The sequence below is a fragment of the Ursus arctos genome, unplaced genomic scaffold, assembly GCF_023065955.2.
Source record: "Ursus arctos isolate Adak ecotype North America unplaced genomic scaffold, UrsArc2.0 scaffold_11, whole genome shotgun sequence".
Lineage (NCBI taxonomy): Eukaryota > Metazoa > Chordata > Mammalia > Carnivora > Ursidae > Ursus > Ursus arctos.
The window spans coordinates 39,303,860-39,319,202 of record NW_026622775.1 but is presented as its reverse complement, the minus strand read 5'-3'; the positions used below and the strand labels follow the sequence as shown (position 1 = coordinate 39,319,202).

General features: G+C 33.4%; 1 protein-coding gene across 5 annotated transcripts in view; it reads left to right on the top strand.

The window, feature by feature from the left end:
- The window catches only part of LRBA (LPS responsive beige-like anchor protein), a 791,618-nt gene that overhangs the window by 216,453 nt on the left and 559,822 nt on the right, over positions 1–15,343 (top strand). For all 5 annotated transcript variants that reach the window (XM_044384357.3, XM_026499457.4, XM_026499458.4 and 2 more), the window contains exons 21-22: positions 369–492; positions 803–995. In XM_044384357.3, coding sequence (XP_044240292.2) covers positions 369–492; positions 803–995 — 317 coding nt within the window. The remainder of the gene's footprint in view (positions 1–368; positions 493–802; positions 996–15,343) is intronic.

Here is a 15,343-nt window from a genome sequence, read left to right as displayed (position 1 = left end):
TATAGCTTTTTTTTTTTTAAGATCAACTTTACTATTTTGTAGAGATTGTGAGAGTTGTCAGTAGTTTTACTATTATTTAATTCATTTATAATTTAATTTGATTTAAGGTAAAATTCAACTTTTAAAATTTTTAAAATTCAACTTTTATACATTTGTAATGACAAAATTAAAAAAATCCCTTTCTTATGGATGCTTTCTAATGAATGTATTGTCATTCTTTTCTGCAGATGATTATTTTTTCATAACACAAAAACAGATGTTTTCAGTAGATACATATGTCAGGAAAACTAGGGAAATATATTAATGATTTTCCATTATGAATTTTTTGTGATGTTTTAGTTTTTACTAATTTATGAATTGTCTTACAGAGATACTAAAAGTAATTGCAACCCTACTTCGAAATTCTCCTCAGTGCCCAGAGAGCATGGAAGTTCGCAGAGCCTTTCTTTCTGACATGATTAAACTTTTTAATAACAGTAGAGAAAACAGAAGGTAAGTGGGATCAGAAAGCAATTACTTGCACTATTCAAGTCCAGGTTTGAATAAACCAATTTTTTTCTAATAAGAATTGTTTTAAAAAATACTGTGAAATGAATTTTCCATAAGCTTTTTTCATTAGGGTATATAAATAATGTACCATACATTTAAATTGAGTTTTCAGTACGACCGTCTTTAATTGTTTTAATACGTACATGGAGGTGCCTTTTTTGGTTGATTTTGTTTTAAACTTTTACTTTTTAGAATTCTTAGAGATGTTCCCCCCCCCCCCCCCAGTAATTCAGTATCCTCTTATAATTTTCAGGAGCTTGCTACAGTGTTCTGTATGGCAAGAGTGGATGCTTTCTCTTTGCTATTTCAATCCTAAGAATTCTGATGAGCAAAAGATAACAGAAATGGTATATGCCATATTCAGAATCCTACTTTACCATGCAGTCAAATATGAGTGGGGTGGCTGGCGTGTGTGGGTAGACACCTTATCAATCACACATTCAAAGGTAAGTTTTTTAATGAAAATGTATTTTAGTGTTTTAAATGTCTATAATTTTGATTTTACTCATTATTCTCTGAAAGCACAGTGAAAGGAACAATTAAAGGGAATCACTAAAAAGAAAATAAAGTTTTTCCAATTTCTTTAGAATCAAAATGGGTTTTTCAAATGTCATTTTTATGTATGCTTAACTTAATAAAGTGAAACCTCACACCACAGCATAAAGAAAGTTATATTTTATATTTTATTTTTATTTTTTATAATAATTTTTTATTATGTTAGTTACCATAGAGTACATCCTTAGGAAAGTTATATTTTAAAGTAGCCATTTTTGCAGATAGGAGTCTCTAAATTTTAGGGTAGTTTGAAGCTTTTGAACACAAGGTGGCGCAGTATATTCAAAGATGAGAAGTTATTCTAATAATGTAAGGTGGTTGAGTAAATAGAAAAGCTCAGGCTAATGTTTGCCCTTTGCTTACATTACAGTCAATTAAAAAATTAATTTGGAAGAATCTGCTAGTCCTTTTTTATTTTTAACCTAAGCCAGTGTAGTTATTTATGTGTAGCTTTTGTTTGAAATTGTTTATGAAATATTCTGGGCACACAAAAAGGTATAAAGAATAATGTATCTACCAGTATTTATGATATTGGGTTCTCCATCCCAATCGCTTTGTCTGTCGTCGTTAGCCCCTCTCTCTTTCCCTACTAACCTTAATTTGGGTGTTTACATTATTTCTGTTTCGTATGTATATTTTTAATAACACACACGTCTAAACAATAAAGAATTTTATTTTCATGTTTATACTTAATAAAAATGGTATCATATTAAACACATTTTTCAGTAGCTTGCTGTTTTTACTTGTCATTGTTTGAGATTCATTGACATTGACCTATGTAGTTGTGTTCATTTTCTCAGTTGTGTTGTATTCCATTCCATTCCATGGTATGGCTTTATCCATTTACTAGTCAATAAGCATTTTTGATACATTTTGTATATGATTAGAAGTTCCTCTCTGTATATTCCTATAAGTGGACTTGCTGACTTGTAAGATGCAGATGTTGAACATTAAATGATAATGCAAATTTGTTTCTGAAGTGGTATATCTGTTTCCATGCTCTCTGGTGATGTATAATTTCTTATTGTTTCTCATCCCCTCATCACTTGGTATGGCTGGAATTTTAAAATTTGCAAATTTGATAAATTTTAAATGCTATATCACCATAATTCTAATTTATATTTTCTTACTGTTTCATGGGAGCTTTAGAAATATATTCTTGCCTTATCTCTTGCTTGCTCTATTATTTATGAATATCTTCTGCAAATTTGTTGCTTAATGACTTAATTTTTAGAGTTTTATGTTTGTATTTTCTGAGGAAATTTTACATTTGAAATAATTAATGCCGTAAAATTTGTTAGTTTCTTTTATGGTTTATGCATTTCGTATCTTGTTTAACAACTTTCTATATTCAGAAGAAATAGAATTATATAATTATATAAATTATAAATTCACTAGAAGGAATAAAGATTAGAAATGATAAATTTGATATATCTTTAAATGTTTTATTGAGTATCATAGTTATTTCTCTGATATATTTTGCTATTCTTTTGGAATATATTGTCATTTCCTAAATACGTACTTTTAGGTGTTTGAATAACTTTTAGTTATTTGAAGGTACTTAAGAGTTATTTATTCTGCTTTCTCCTTACTTAATGAGAGAAGGTTACATTATTATCATAAGGATTTACAAAGATAGCTTAGATTGGAAGATACCACTCTACTGATTTACGTTTGAGAATCATCCAATGCTAAATAAGAAAAAGATTTGATTTTATAAAATGCCTTTTAATCACTCCATTTTTGAGCTTACCAGTTTACTCTAAGGCCGGGTTCAGCCAAATATGGCCTGAGAGTCAAATCTAGCCTGATGTATTTTTATAAATAAAGTTTTATCGAAACACAGCCACTTCCATTCATTTATATATTTTTCTCTGGCTGCTTTCATGCCACAAGTATTCAATATTTGCAACAGAGACTGTATGGCTTCCAAGCCTAAGATATTTACTACTTGGTACTTTACAGAAACTGTTTGCCATCTCTTGTCTAACTTAATTTAGTTTGTGCTGGTGCCCAGATCTTTTGGTTTTTATTATAGAAGTCTCCTGCAATCTGGACTAATTTTCTGCTAGTATTGTTTTCCTCTTTACAAAAGATCGTGAGAAAAATAGGATTGAGTTTGGGTCTTATGTACATTTGGATTGTATTTCAGATCTATGTGGGGGAATTCTAGGTTAGCAGAGTGCCAGTATAAATGAGATTTTTCAGATTTTCAAGATGGTGGATGTTAATTCAGTGCTTTTGTATGCACTTCTCTTTGTTCAAGTCCTTAAGAAGGATGGCTAGAGGAATATAACCTTTAGAGCAGTAATATTATAAAAGTGTGGCCTGAAGACATCAGGAGCCTGGGAGACCTTTTTAGGAAGGTATGAGGTCCTCCTTTCCCAGTTACACATCTATTTGAAAGTGGATTTTTTTCATATACGTAAGCTGAAACAGTATATAGTAGATTGAATATAAAAGCAGATATTAGCATGCAACCATCTTCTATTAAGCTAGAATTTAAAGAGATTTGCAAAAATGTGAAATCCTAGCACTCTTCTCATTATTATTTTTTGTTTTGAAAAAGTCATTTTTAAAGAAATGTTTATATTAATATGTAATGACTTTATTGTGATTTTGAAATGAATTAATATTTGTAAAATTCCTTATTCTTAATTTCTAATATGACAAGTAGTAATAGATATACTTCATATAAATACAAAGTTTTGGGGAGCCTCAGTACTTTTTAATATTGTAAAGCATCCCCAGACAAAACCATCTTGAGAACTGCTGAAGCCATAGGGTATTTAGGGCCAGTAGTCCAGTGTCTTTGAATTTCCTATGTACAAAATAAAGAGGTTGGACTAGGAAGTACCTGAGGTATCTTTGAACTTTTGAGCATTTATGACTAAGCATTTATATCCAGTTACGCAGTCCATTCGTGTAAGCAATAAAGAGAATATGGGCTTTGGACACAGGGTAGTTCTGGGTTTAAATTCTGGTTTATAGTAATTTTTAGTTGTATAAATTCAGGCAAGTTTCTGAACTTTTCTTAACCATCAGTGTCTAATATAGAAATGGTAAATGAGGCTATGTATGTGAAGTTAATAAAAAAAAAATCACAGAAAATAGAATTAAATGTTTAGTGGCTATCTTCCTTTGTTAAAGCTCTATCGTTCTTTCTAGTCATCTGTTTGTTTTCATTCTCACTATCAGCATACTAATTCAGGCCCCAAGTCACTTCATGTTTGATATAAATCCAACTTTTAAAATGAGGAATTTCTTATATCCCCAATAATTTGTGTAGCATATATGCTGTGAAGTGTTAAAATGGAAGAATTGTGACTACCCAGCTTAAGATGTGGTGTGGTTCTCCCTATCCAATCCCCACCCCAAACCTAATCACCATTTTGAATTTTGTGTTTATCATTTCCATCTTTAAAAAGTTAAAAAATGTATTCCTAAATGATATATTATCTGATTTTTTCCTATTTTTATATTTTATGAAAATGACATCATACTGTGTGGACGCTTCTGTTACTTTTTTCTCTGTCAGACCTTTTATTTTTAAGTTTTTTTTTTTATTGTTACCTATAGCTTTGGTTCATTCGTTTACAGTGCTGTGAATAACTGAGGTGCGCAAAGGCAATGGTTTTACTAGAGTTGTCAGTTTCGTACTTCTTGTAACTGTGGCTCACAGTAAGAAATTTATGGTGATCACATACGTATGTAGACACACTCATACATACAAACCCTTCTCCTCCCATACACCTGAAACATAGGTTTCAGGAGACAGTATTTGCCCTTACTAAACTTTGGTTTATAGGGATGCATTCTTATGTTTTCTTTTTTGTTTAAAAATGCTGCTGATGCCCCCGCAAGTTGATTCTGTTATCTGCCAGCTGAATTATCTTCAATTTGAAAAGAGCACTGCTCTAGGAAATATAAGTAGGAGTAGGATTGCTAGATCCTATGTAATGTTCCATCCTCTAATCCGTGACACTTCAGATTTCTTATTTTTGCAAGGTTTTGTCTTCTGCCTATGTTAAAGTGCCCCCCCCCACTGATTTTGTATGTAGTTTTTTATACATGTCTAGATCACTTTGACTCTGCATATTTCTAATGGTCAGTAGTAGCCTTAGGTATTATTTTCCTCTAGATTTATTAAGCTAAAAATAACTTAATGTAATGTAACTCTCTCCATAAACACTTTGTTCTAATTTTCATAAAGAAGGAAATAAGGTAAGTTTTTTTTTTAAACAAAATAGTTTTTTCTAGCTAATCTTTCATTTTCCCTTGAAAAAAGGATTTCATACCTTACCTTCCACTGTTTCACTTGGCAAAAAATCTCTGCTCTGTGTTGGTTATAGTCTTTTTAAAGTGTATCATTCTTTGTTAAATCTTCATTTTTGTTTATTCATGGCATAGGCTTTGTGTTCCTTTGTACTTAACCAAAATCCTTTGTATTTTTCAGGATTTAGCTAGCTAAATCACTTATATGACAGTTTTTCATACAGTGTGTATGAATGAATTCACATTCTGTATGAATTCACAGCACTTAATTTTCTGTTGGTATCTTAAGTGTCTCTCTCCCTCCTTTTCCCCTTCCTCTCACTTCCTCTCTTCCTCTCCCCCTCTCCTCCTCTGCCTCCTCTCACTCCCTAGTCTTCAGCTAATCAGTCTTCTCCACCCTCTTCTCTAACTATTGCTTTGATCATGGGTTCCTAGTGCAGTCTGTACTGCCCTCTATCACTGCCAGCTAACACTGTCCCCCTTTGCTTGTTCTTCTTTTAACCACACTATCTTTCCTATCCCTCTCTGTTCTTCCCTTCAGCATTTCTCCATCCATTCTGTACCCCTACCTTCTCCCTTCCCCTAGCCTATGTTTCTTTTTTTCTGTTTTGTCCTCATTGAATCTGTGTTTGTTTTGTCTCTGCTTCTCTCCTCCCCCACCTCTCTCTCTCTCTCTCTCTCTCTCTCGGTTAGGTACTCTTGGTCTCTCTCGTTCATTTTCAGTTACTCTGTGTCTAGGTCTTACTCCAGTTGCCCACCACTTTTCTTCCCCTTTCTACCTTAATTCTTTCTTTTTTTCCTTTCCACTACTTCCTTTTCTTCTTCCTACCTTCTTCTATTTGAGTACTTTCCAACTACTGTGTAAGATAGAAGGATGAATCGGGAACACATATTATCCTGAAAGAAATTACTTTCTAATATGGGAGATAATATAATTAAAAAAAGATTGAAAAACTAAGGCAGGAAGGAATAAGTGCCATAGAAGAGATACAGTGAAACGATAGCGTCACATGAGGGCATCTGAGAGGTTTGTAGAAAAGAGGTCATTTGATGACAGCTTTGAAGGGTAAGTAGTATTTGGGCATGTAGAATTTGGGGTGATGAGAATCACTGGTGGAGAAATCGACATACATGAAGGTATAGAGGTGGTGTTACTGAGTAAAAAGCATGGTGAATTGTTGGTTTGCTTGGGGTTTAGTACACAAAGAAGAGTGGTAATGAGTAATAGGGCAAATGTAGACTAGTATTTAATTATGGATGATCCTGTAATCGCTCATATTATATTACTGGTTAAAAGTGAGTTCTTATGTTTTATTTTGGTGGTTCATTGTAAAGTCTCATCAGCAAGGGCAAAAGTTTGTATACAACTTCTTATCTCCCGTAGAGCTGTGAATAGAGCTAAGTAGTTTGCAGTTGCACATTAAAGACCCACACCATCATTGTTTGGGGCTATTTAGTTCAGCTGTCACATGGTACCATGCCACCCTGTGTGTGCCTTAGTGTCTCAGTCTTCTCTTATCATTGATGGATGAAATAGCTTCAGCCACTGTCTTTTAAAGCACCTATGTCATCACCACAGACAGTAGGGTTTGGGAGTCACTCATCAGAGTAACATGGGTTGTGTATTTTATTGTAGTCTCCTGAACCTCACCTCAGAATCTTAATCTCAGTCTCATGGAATGTTCCCAGAAATCTGTGTTTTTGAAGTCAGCCTTTCTTATGTACCCTGATTTTGAGTGCCCCTCTGAGTGTACAGGGAATTGTTTTTACTAACTTCCCTTCCTGCCTTTACACTAGGCTGTTGATACAATAAACTCTTCAGAAAGTATCCCAGATATAGAGGAATTCTACATCAATTGAATATGGACCCCAGTTAAGACCCCTTAATCCTTTTTTAAAATTATTATTAAGAAAACCCTTTTTGTCATTCTGGAAACATATGGTGCAGAGAATATTGAAGGAAGAAATATAAACTATTCTTACGTAGTTCTGATATCAGTATTTTTTAGACTAAATTTATGCACAAAACACCCAAAGTATGCTTTGTATGTTTTATATGTATAGTTTATGTATGTATTACATATAGTTTATATGTATTTATAGCTTATATATTATACATAGTTTACATACACAGTTTTAATTAGTTTATATTTTTTCTTTACTCCAGTGACTTATGGCTTCAAGCAGATATGAAAACCTTTACCAAGAAAATAGTTACTTTATGGAGAGGCCTCTTTTGCCTGTTTTGGTTCAAGAACCAGTCTTTGAATCAAGTGTTAGGATTAAGATTATAAAATGGAATAAATGCTGATTAAGTCAATTCTAGATAATTTTTATCTGAATAAAACTGAACTTAGAACTTTTTGCTGCTAAAGTATACTTTAAAAAATAAATGCTAAAGCTTTACTTAACCCTGTGAGGGGGGAAAAGAAAGCTTAGAGTTAAAAATTGGTTTTTGTGGTTTTTATCCTTTTGAATAAATGTCTTTTAGTTTTATTCTTTGTGTGAGTTTTTTCATTGATGAAAAGCTTTTCTCATAAAGTTTATACATAATAATTTATTTGAATATTGCTATGTTAATTATTTTTGGATTTTTAATATCTTGACATCTATTTTTAAAATGGACGACTGACATTCTAAGGTGCTTCAAATCAATATTTACTAAAGTTTAAGATGGAGCTGAAGTGATTGAGTAAGTAGGTGAACAATTTGTAGCATGCTGTTAAAAATTCTTCCAGTATTGGAACTGCATTTTTTTCTCTGAAAATATTCATTCTAAAGCTTTATACTTTTATATATAATACTGAAGTGATGCTTATTTTTTCTTCTTGCAGCCATTTAAAATCTCAATATCATAAATTTATAACATGGTTCTTGATAAAGTACTGGTGTGTAAAAAACTAATGTTGCAGAATTGTATAGCTTTTGCAGAGTTACATCAGGATACATTCAGCTGCTATAAAAAGCCAAAGAAACTCAATTGCAATTTTATTGTCCAGTTTGATAGATTTCCTGCCACCTTTGTAGCAGGGAAGCTGTTTGTCACTGTATCTCTCTCCTCCAACAGCTGAACTAGATTTTATAAGCAGTAATAGGGTCTTCTAGTATAACTGCCCTGTGTTGTTTACTTTGGTCTTAAGGTTTCAAATATGTACCTGTTAAGAGTAACCTTTGTAATTTCATTATTTTCTTATGTGTTCTCTAAGTTGTTATTGTTTATCTTTTTCTTTTTCATTTTTTTTCTTTTTTAAATTAAGTAGGCTGTATGCCCAACATGGGGCCTGAACTCCTGACCCTGAGATCAGGAGCCCTGTGCTGTATCGACTAAGCCAGCCAGGCACTCCTCTTGTCATTTTTTAAAATGCTTTAAATGGAACACTATTTTGAGTAATTAATTAATACTGTTTTCACTTGGTATGCTAGATTGCTTCTAATCTTTAGTTAAAATTTAAATTAAGGCATTTAGAATATCCTGAATTATGAGAACTATTCAAAAACTTTTTTTTCTAAACAAATAAAACTCAAAACTTAAGATACTGTATATTGTCTAGTCCTATATTGCCACGAAGTAGAATGGGTCTGTGACTTAAAATAATAAGTGAGTAAAAGTTATTCACACTTATATGAATTTCAGTGACTGTGTATTATTAGGTATATATAATACATCATATTGTAGAGAAGTAAAGTTAAGAGCAAAAGCTGAGCTTGATGTAACATCTGAATGCTGTCAGCCTACTTGTAATTGTAGGAAGGACTGATTGAGTAAATAATTTAAGTTTACTTTCCATATTCTAACATTCTCCAATTTAAAAATCTGTTGATTTATATTATAACGTCCTGCATAAACACTGTAGTTTAACTTTTATTTATATTTGAGCAGTGTTGGGTCTGTTTTTATATAAATATCTCCTATTTTGTAGGATAAATTCCTATAATTCCAGGAGTCTGCACATGTATTAGAAGGTTCTAATAGGAGCTCCTGGGTGGCTCAGTTGGTTAAGCATCGTTATCTTGATTTCGACTCAGGTCATGATCTCAGAGTCGTGGGATTGAGCCTCACTTTAGATTCTCTCCCTCCCTCTGCCTCCACCCCCCACCCTGCTCGCATGTGAGTGCACGCTCTCTCAGTCAGTCAATCAGTAAATAAATAAAATGTTCTAAAAGGTATTGCTAAATTACTATCTAAAAATTTGTAAGAATTTATACTCCAGGTTTTTTTTTTAAAGATTTTTTTTTTTATTTGACAGAGATAGAGACAGCCAGCGAGAGAGGGAACACAAGCAGGGGGAGTGGGAGAGGAAGAAGCAGGCTCATAGCGGAGGAGCCTGATGTGGGGCTCGATCCCAGAACGCCGGGATCACGCCCTGAGCCTAAGGCAGGCGCTTAACCGCTGTGCCACCCAGGCGCCCCCTATACTCCAGGTTTTTGTGAGAACACTTGTCTAGGCAGTTCTTAAAATTGGTCAAAATGACTTTTTAAAAAAATGATTAGTAAGTTATTAACTGATATTTTGTCACTGTGCTTCCTGTCTTCATCTACATAAATGAAGATAATACTACCTACTTTTAGGGTTGCTCTGAAGATTACGTGTGTCAATATATGCCAAGTGCTTAAAACAATATACAGTAAGCATTCTGTATATCTCAGCTATTGCTACAAATATTTAAAAACATATCTGGTATTGCCTTCCAAAGTGAGCCTAACGTGGTGTTTATTACATGTGTATTTTTAAGCATGTTGTGGAACTGGGGAGCAACTATGGATTTACATAGAAATTCTCCTACTCTAAGGAAGTTTGAGGGCAGAATATATTCTTTTAAATAAGTTTATTTTAAATCGTACAATGTTTCCATGTGTTAATATGGTATTTATAGAGATTAAGAAAGTACTAAGTGACTGGAAAGCCTCTGTTAAAATTGCATCTTCACTTGGTATTAATAAGGAAGTGTTGTTCAAAATCATATTATGAAAGATTCAGGTTTGTTTTTACATTTATTAGGGTTGCTTACTAAAAAAAAGGTGAACTTCAGACCAAAAATTGATATAACTTTGATGTAATATCTGCATATTAGACCACTTAAAATTCTAGAAAGAAATGATTGAGTGAATTAGTTTACTTTTCATATTCTGGATTTCTCCAAAACTGTATTCAGAAAAATTGGTGGAGATAATTTTAAAAAATATATTGAAAATTAATTTAAAGCTTTTGAGAATGAATAGCATTATTTAATATAGCATTATGTGTAGAATTCTATATAATTTTATATATATATATATATATGATACTTTTAAAGAGAACCAGTGTCATCAGTTAAAGCACTAAAGTAAGATTTTATTCAGGAACTATTGCAACAGGGGAAAAGACACCTGGGTGTATAACTGGCCCAGTTCTGAATGCAACAAGGAAAAGTGGGGATTTATAGCTAAGGAGCAGGGTAGGAGTAGGGAAGAGTCTCAGTGGGTGGAAAATTACTAAGAGGAAACATCTGGGGCAGGGCGATGATGGTTAAACAGACTTCTTTCTGAAAGCAGTCTGGGTTGATCAGGTGTCTCTTGGGGGATGGTGGGGTTGAGAAATTCGATCAGATTTCAGGGTGATCAGATATTGAGGGTGGGGATTCTCTCTAACCTGACTTAGCAGGATTCTTGCTGAAACTCAGAGATGCAGGTCTGGCAAGGACAGGGCCTGGTTGAGAAGAGGGTTCAGAGGAACCTGACCAAAGTTTGGTCAAGGAGTGAGTCATTGTCCATGTTAGCAAAAATATAGTTTTCCTACTTTAAAATTGGCTTTTTATATTTCCTTGGCAGATTGTATATAGCTGTGTTCATTTTTTTAAATTCTTTTTTTAAATTTTTTTGTAGATGGTTTATTTTAACCTGTGTATGAATAGAATAGTACGGTATACAAGTCAGATCCATTTGAAAATAATTTCTTAATTTCTCTGTGGTAAATCATATAGTTGCCATTTCAAGTCGTGGATAAATAAAGTTTTGTCTCCTTCTCATGGTTTGCAAAGCCTTTAATAGTCTAATACCTGCTTACCATGTACATGCTTACTTACTGTTTTTATTGCTGACCACTCCTAGAAATGCTTTAATTTTATTGCTTTACTGAATAACTCAGTGTCTTAAATGAACCATGTTCTTTGACCATCCATTCTTTTTTTTTAATTTTTTTTTATTTTTAAAGATTTTATTTATTTATTCGACAGAGATAGAGACAGCCAGCGAGAGAGGGAACACAAGCAGGGGGAGTGGGAGAGGAAGAAGCAAGCTCACAGCGGAGGAGCCTGATGTGGGGCTTGATCCCATAACGCCGGGATCATGCCCTGAGCCGAAGGCAGACGCCCAACCACTGTGCCACCCAGGCGCCCCTGACCATCCATTCTTATACACCTTTTAAAATTTTTTCTGCATGTCATCTCTCTTTGTCCTTAATCCTTTTCTATTTTGCAAATTAATATTTATTATTGAAGTCCAAACTTGAATGTCAGCATCATCCTGCTACTTCGAGGTGCTTCCAGGTATTTGTAGGCAAATTATGTAATTTCTGTATATTTCCAGTAATATATTGTATATGTCCCTAAACTGTACTTCAAATTACTTGAAAAAGTCTTTAAAATATTCCCAAAGGATACACAGAAAGCATGAACAAATGGAAAAACATATTTCCTAGAATAGGAAGACTCATTATCATAAAGTTGTAATAACTTAACATTTCTTCTTGGACATTTTATAAACTTAGTGAAATATCAAGAAAATACTAGCCAATCATTTTTCTTTTTGTGGGGAGAAATCTAATTAATTGTCAAAGCTAATTATTAAGGAAAAGTACAACAAAATACATAAAAATATCCAGGAAAACTGTAGCAAGTAATGAAAGGGGATTGACTCTACCAAATACTAAAACATATTACCAAATGTCAGTAATTGAAAAAAATGTAGTATTGATACATGACAAGATAGGCTGACCAGGGGAGCAGAGGAGAAAGTCCAGAAATACATGAAATTTCATAAGGACTTTAGTATATTATAACTGATGCATCTCAAGGCAGCAGGGAAAAGATAGACTATTCAATAAATGGTGTTGGGAACTAGAAGATTGACCTATGGGAAAAAAAGTTGGAGCATCAGGAAATTTGAAGTATGGATTAATTAAATGGTGGGGAGGAAAGCCATAAATAAGTACTAAAGGAAAATATAGACTATTCTGTAATCTTAGATTGTGTAAGAATTTTCTATAATTTAAAATCTAGAAGCATTAAAGAGAAAAGAAAGGCTAATAGTTTTTACTGCATTAAAACAGAACTCTTTGTGTTCAAAAATCAAACCAAATACCGTAAACAAAGTCAAAGGCATATGACAAATTGGAAAAAAATATTTAGAACCAGAGCAAAGGTAACATTGCTAACATATAAAGTCGTCCTAGAAAAAGATAGAAAAAGAAAGCCCAATAGGAAAATGGACAAAAGAGATGATCAAACAAGCCATAGAAAACTAAGTTAAAAATTAATATAGGACGCCTGGATGGCTCGGTTGGTTACACGTCCAGCTCTTGATTTCAGATTAGGTTATGATCTCAGGGTTATGAGATTGAGCGTCAGGCTCTGCACTGGGTGTGGAGCCTACTAGGATTCTGTCTCTCACCTTGCCCCCCACACCACCGCAGTGTGCTTTCTCTTTCAAAAAAAATTACTTTAGGTATATAAAAAGAGGCTCAACTTACTCATTTGTAAGGGACTGCAAATTAAAATGATCCTGAGATAGTTCACTAAGATATAAGTGACAAAAAGTATGGAACAGTATGTGTAGTGCGTATTAGTAAAACAAGTAGGAAAATGAGAATTTATGTTTGTGTGTATGTATATGCATGAAAATACCCTGGGAAGATACATAGTAAATTAATAACGGATCGCCTGATTGTTGGGAATTGTGCAGGTGAGGACCAGTGGTAGGAAGGAAACATACTACATATTGTTCTGTTTTTTTTTTTTTTTGAGATTTATTTATTTATTTTAGAGAGAGAAAGCATGAGAGGGCAGGCGGAGGAAAAAGGAGAGAGAATCTGAAGCTGACCCTTCGCTAAACGCAGAGTCTGACACAGGGCTCGAACTCACGAACCTGAGATCACAACCTAAGCTGGAAACCAAGAGTCAGAGGCTCAATCGACTACCCCACCCAGGCGCCCCTGTATACTGTTTTATATTTGAATCATGTGAATTGTAGGGGAGGAAAAGCTTTTCCTTGACCCTCTTAGAGTCCCTGGCTGGGCCTGAAAATTAAACTGACAAATAGAGATTAACAGAAAAAAAGCATATTATAAGAAAATGAAAGACCCAAAGAAAGGGTTAAGCCTGAGTATTTTTATACTAGGTTTGATGAAGAGTGGAAAGTCATGGAAAAACGCAATAGGACAGAGGGTATGAACTAAGGGTAGTAAACTGGGGGAAAATTAGTAAGACCTGTTCATTTGGATTCTCTTTGGCATAAGGAATGCTCCTTTCCTTTGGGGTTTAGGGAGAGCGAAGGAGATCAGAGAGGTCAGGGAGTTCCTCCTGCAACTGCTTTCTCTCAAATTTCCTTCATCTTAAAATATTCAGTATGCCAGTGTGCCATATTCTGTGGTAGTGCGTTCTGAACCCTGTCAAAATCTATTACCCTATTCAAACAGTGCTTTTAAGTTTATTATGTGGTGAATGTATAGTGCATATTATATATAGGACTTGTTTTCCTCACAGAATTGTTTCTCTTTGTTATTAAATTAAAAAATGTATTTTTATGGGACGCCTGGGTGGCTCAGTCAGTTAGGTGTCTGACTGTTGATTTCAGCTCAGGTCTCAATCTCAGGGTCACGAGTTCAAGCCCTGCCTTGGGCTCTGTGCTGGATGTGGAGCCTACTAAAAACAAAAAACAAAACAAAACACCTTTTTTTTTTTTAGCTTATTTATTTATTTTTTTTAATAACTAACTCTTCCTCTCTCTCTCTTTTTTTAAAATAACTAATTCTCTTAAGTAGTTTTCTTAGGATAGCCTAAGCCTTATACTTGATACCCCTCCATTAAGGTTGTATTAAGGTAGCATTTAAGAACTTAGGTTTAACTGGAATATTCAGATTTGTAACCAAGATGCTTTGTATAAAATAGATGAGTAAATATTTATAACCTTATAAATAATTGACTTTATTGTATCTATTACCTTATACCATTGTTGTTGCAAGCTGTGGGATTAGAGCCTCTGTAAAAGATCTGTTGTGTGGTAGTGATCATTTTGAGCTATGCTGATTGATATCCCATATAGGAAGATTCAGCTGTTTTTAAAGATGTTTATCAGCTATGAAATATTGGCATCCTAAGAATTAGAAGTTAGTGTGTCATATTCAGCTGATATTTCCATAGGAAAATAACATACCATGAAAAGATGCATTTGCTTGAAAAAGAAGGCCAGTTCCTAAACTTTGCCTAACATTTAAAAGTCTCAGTTTTTATAGGTTAAAATCTTTTAAATATATGGATTAATAATGTTAATCTTTTGATGTATTATATTAATCTTTTATCTCCTAATTAGTAAATTTGAGTACAGATTAAGCTGAAAGTAATGGCAAAATAGATGTTGTAGTTATTAGCTCAAGAGTATCTTTAACTCTATAGTAGTTTATAGAAGTGCTTTCCAAACATTACAAACAGCTATAGATTAGCTGTCAAATGATTGTGAAGATTAATGACTAGTCTTTTAGCTGGGTAATTTAGAACAATATCTGGTAATTAATTAGGAATTATCAGTCACAAATACCTTTAGGAAAAACAGTACCAAAAAAGATAACAACAAGGATAATTGCTTAGTTGCCATTTAGCTTTTAGAGTATTGAAGTAAATCAAAGAGAAATTTCAAAATCAAAGTCAGAATTTTGAAAGAATTTCTAGTATTTACAGAATAAAGAGTAAACAAGTTGGTTTGCTTAGGAGAT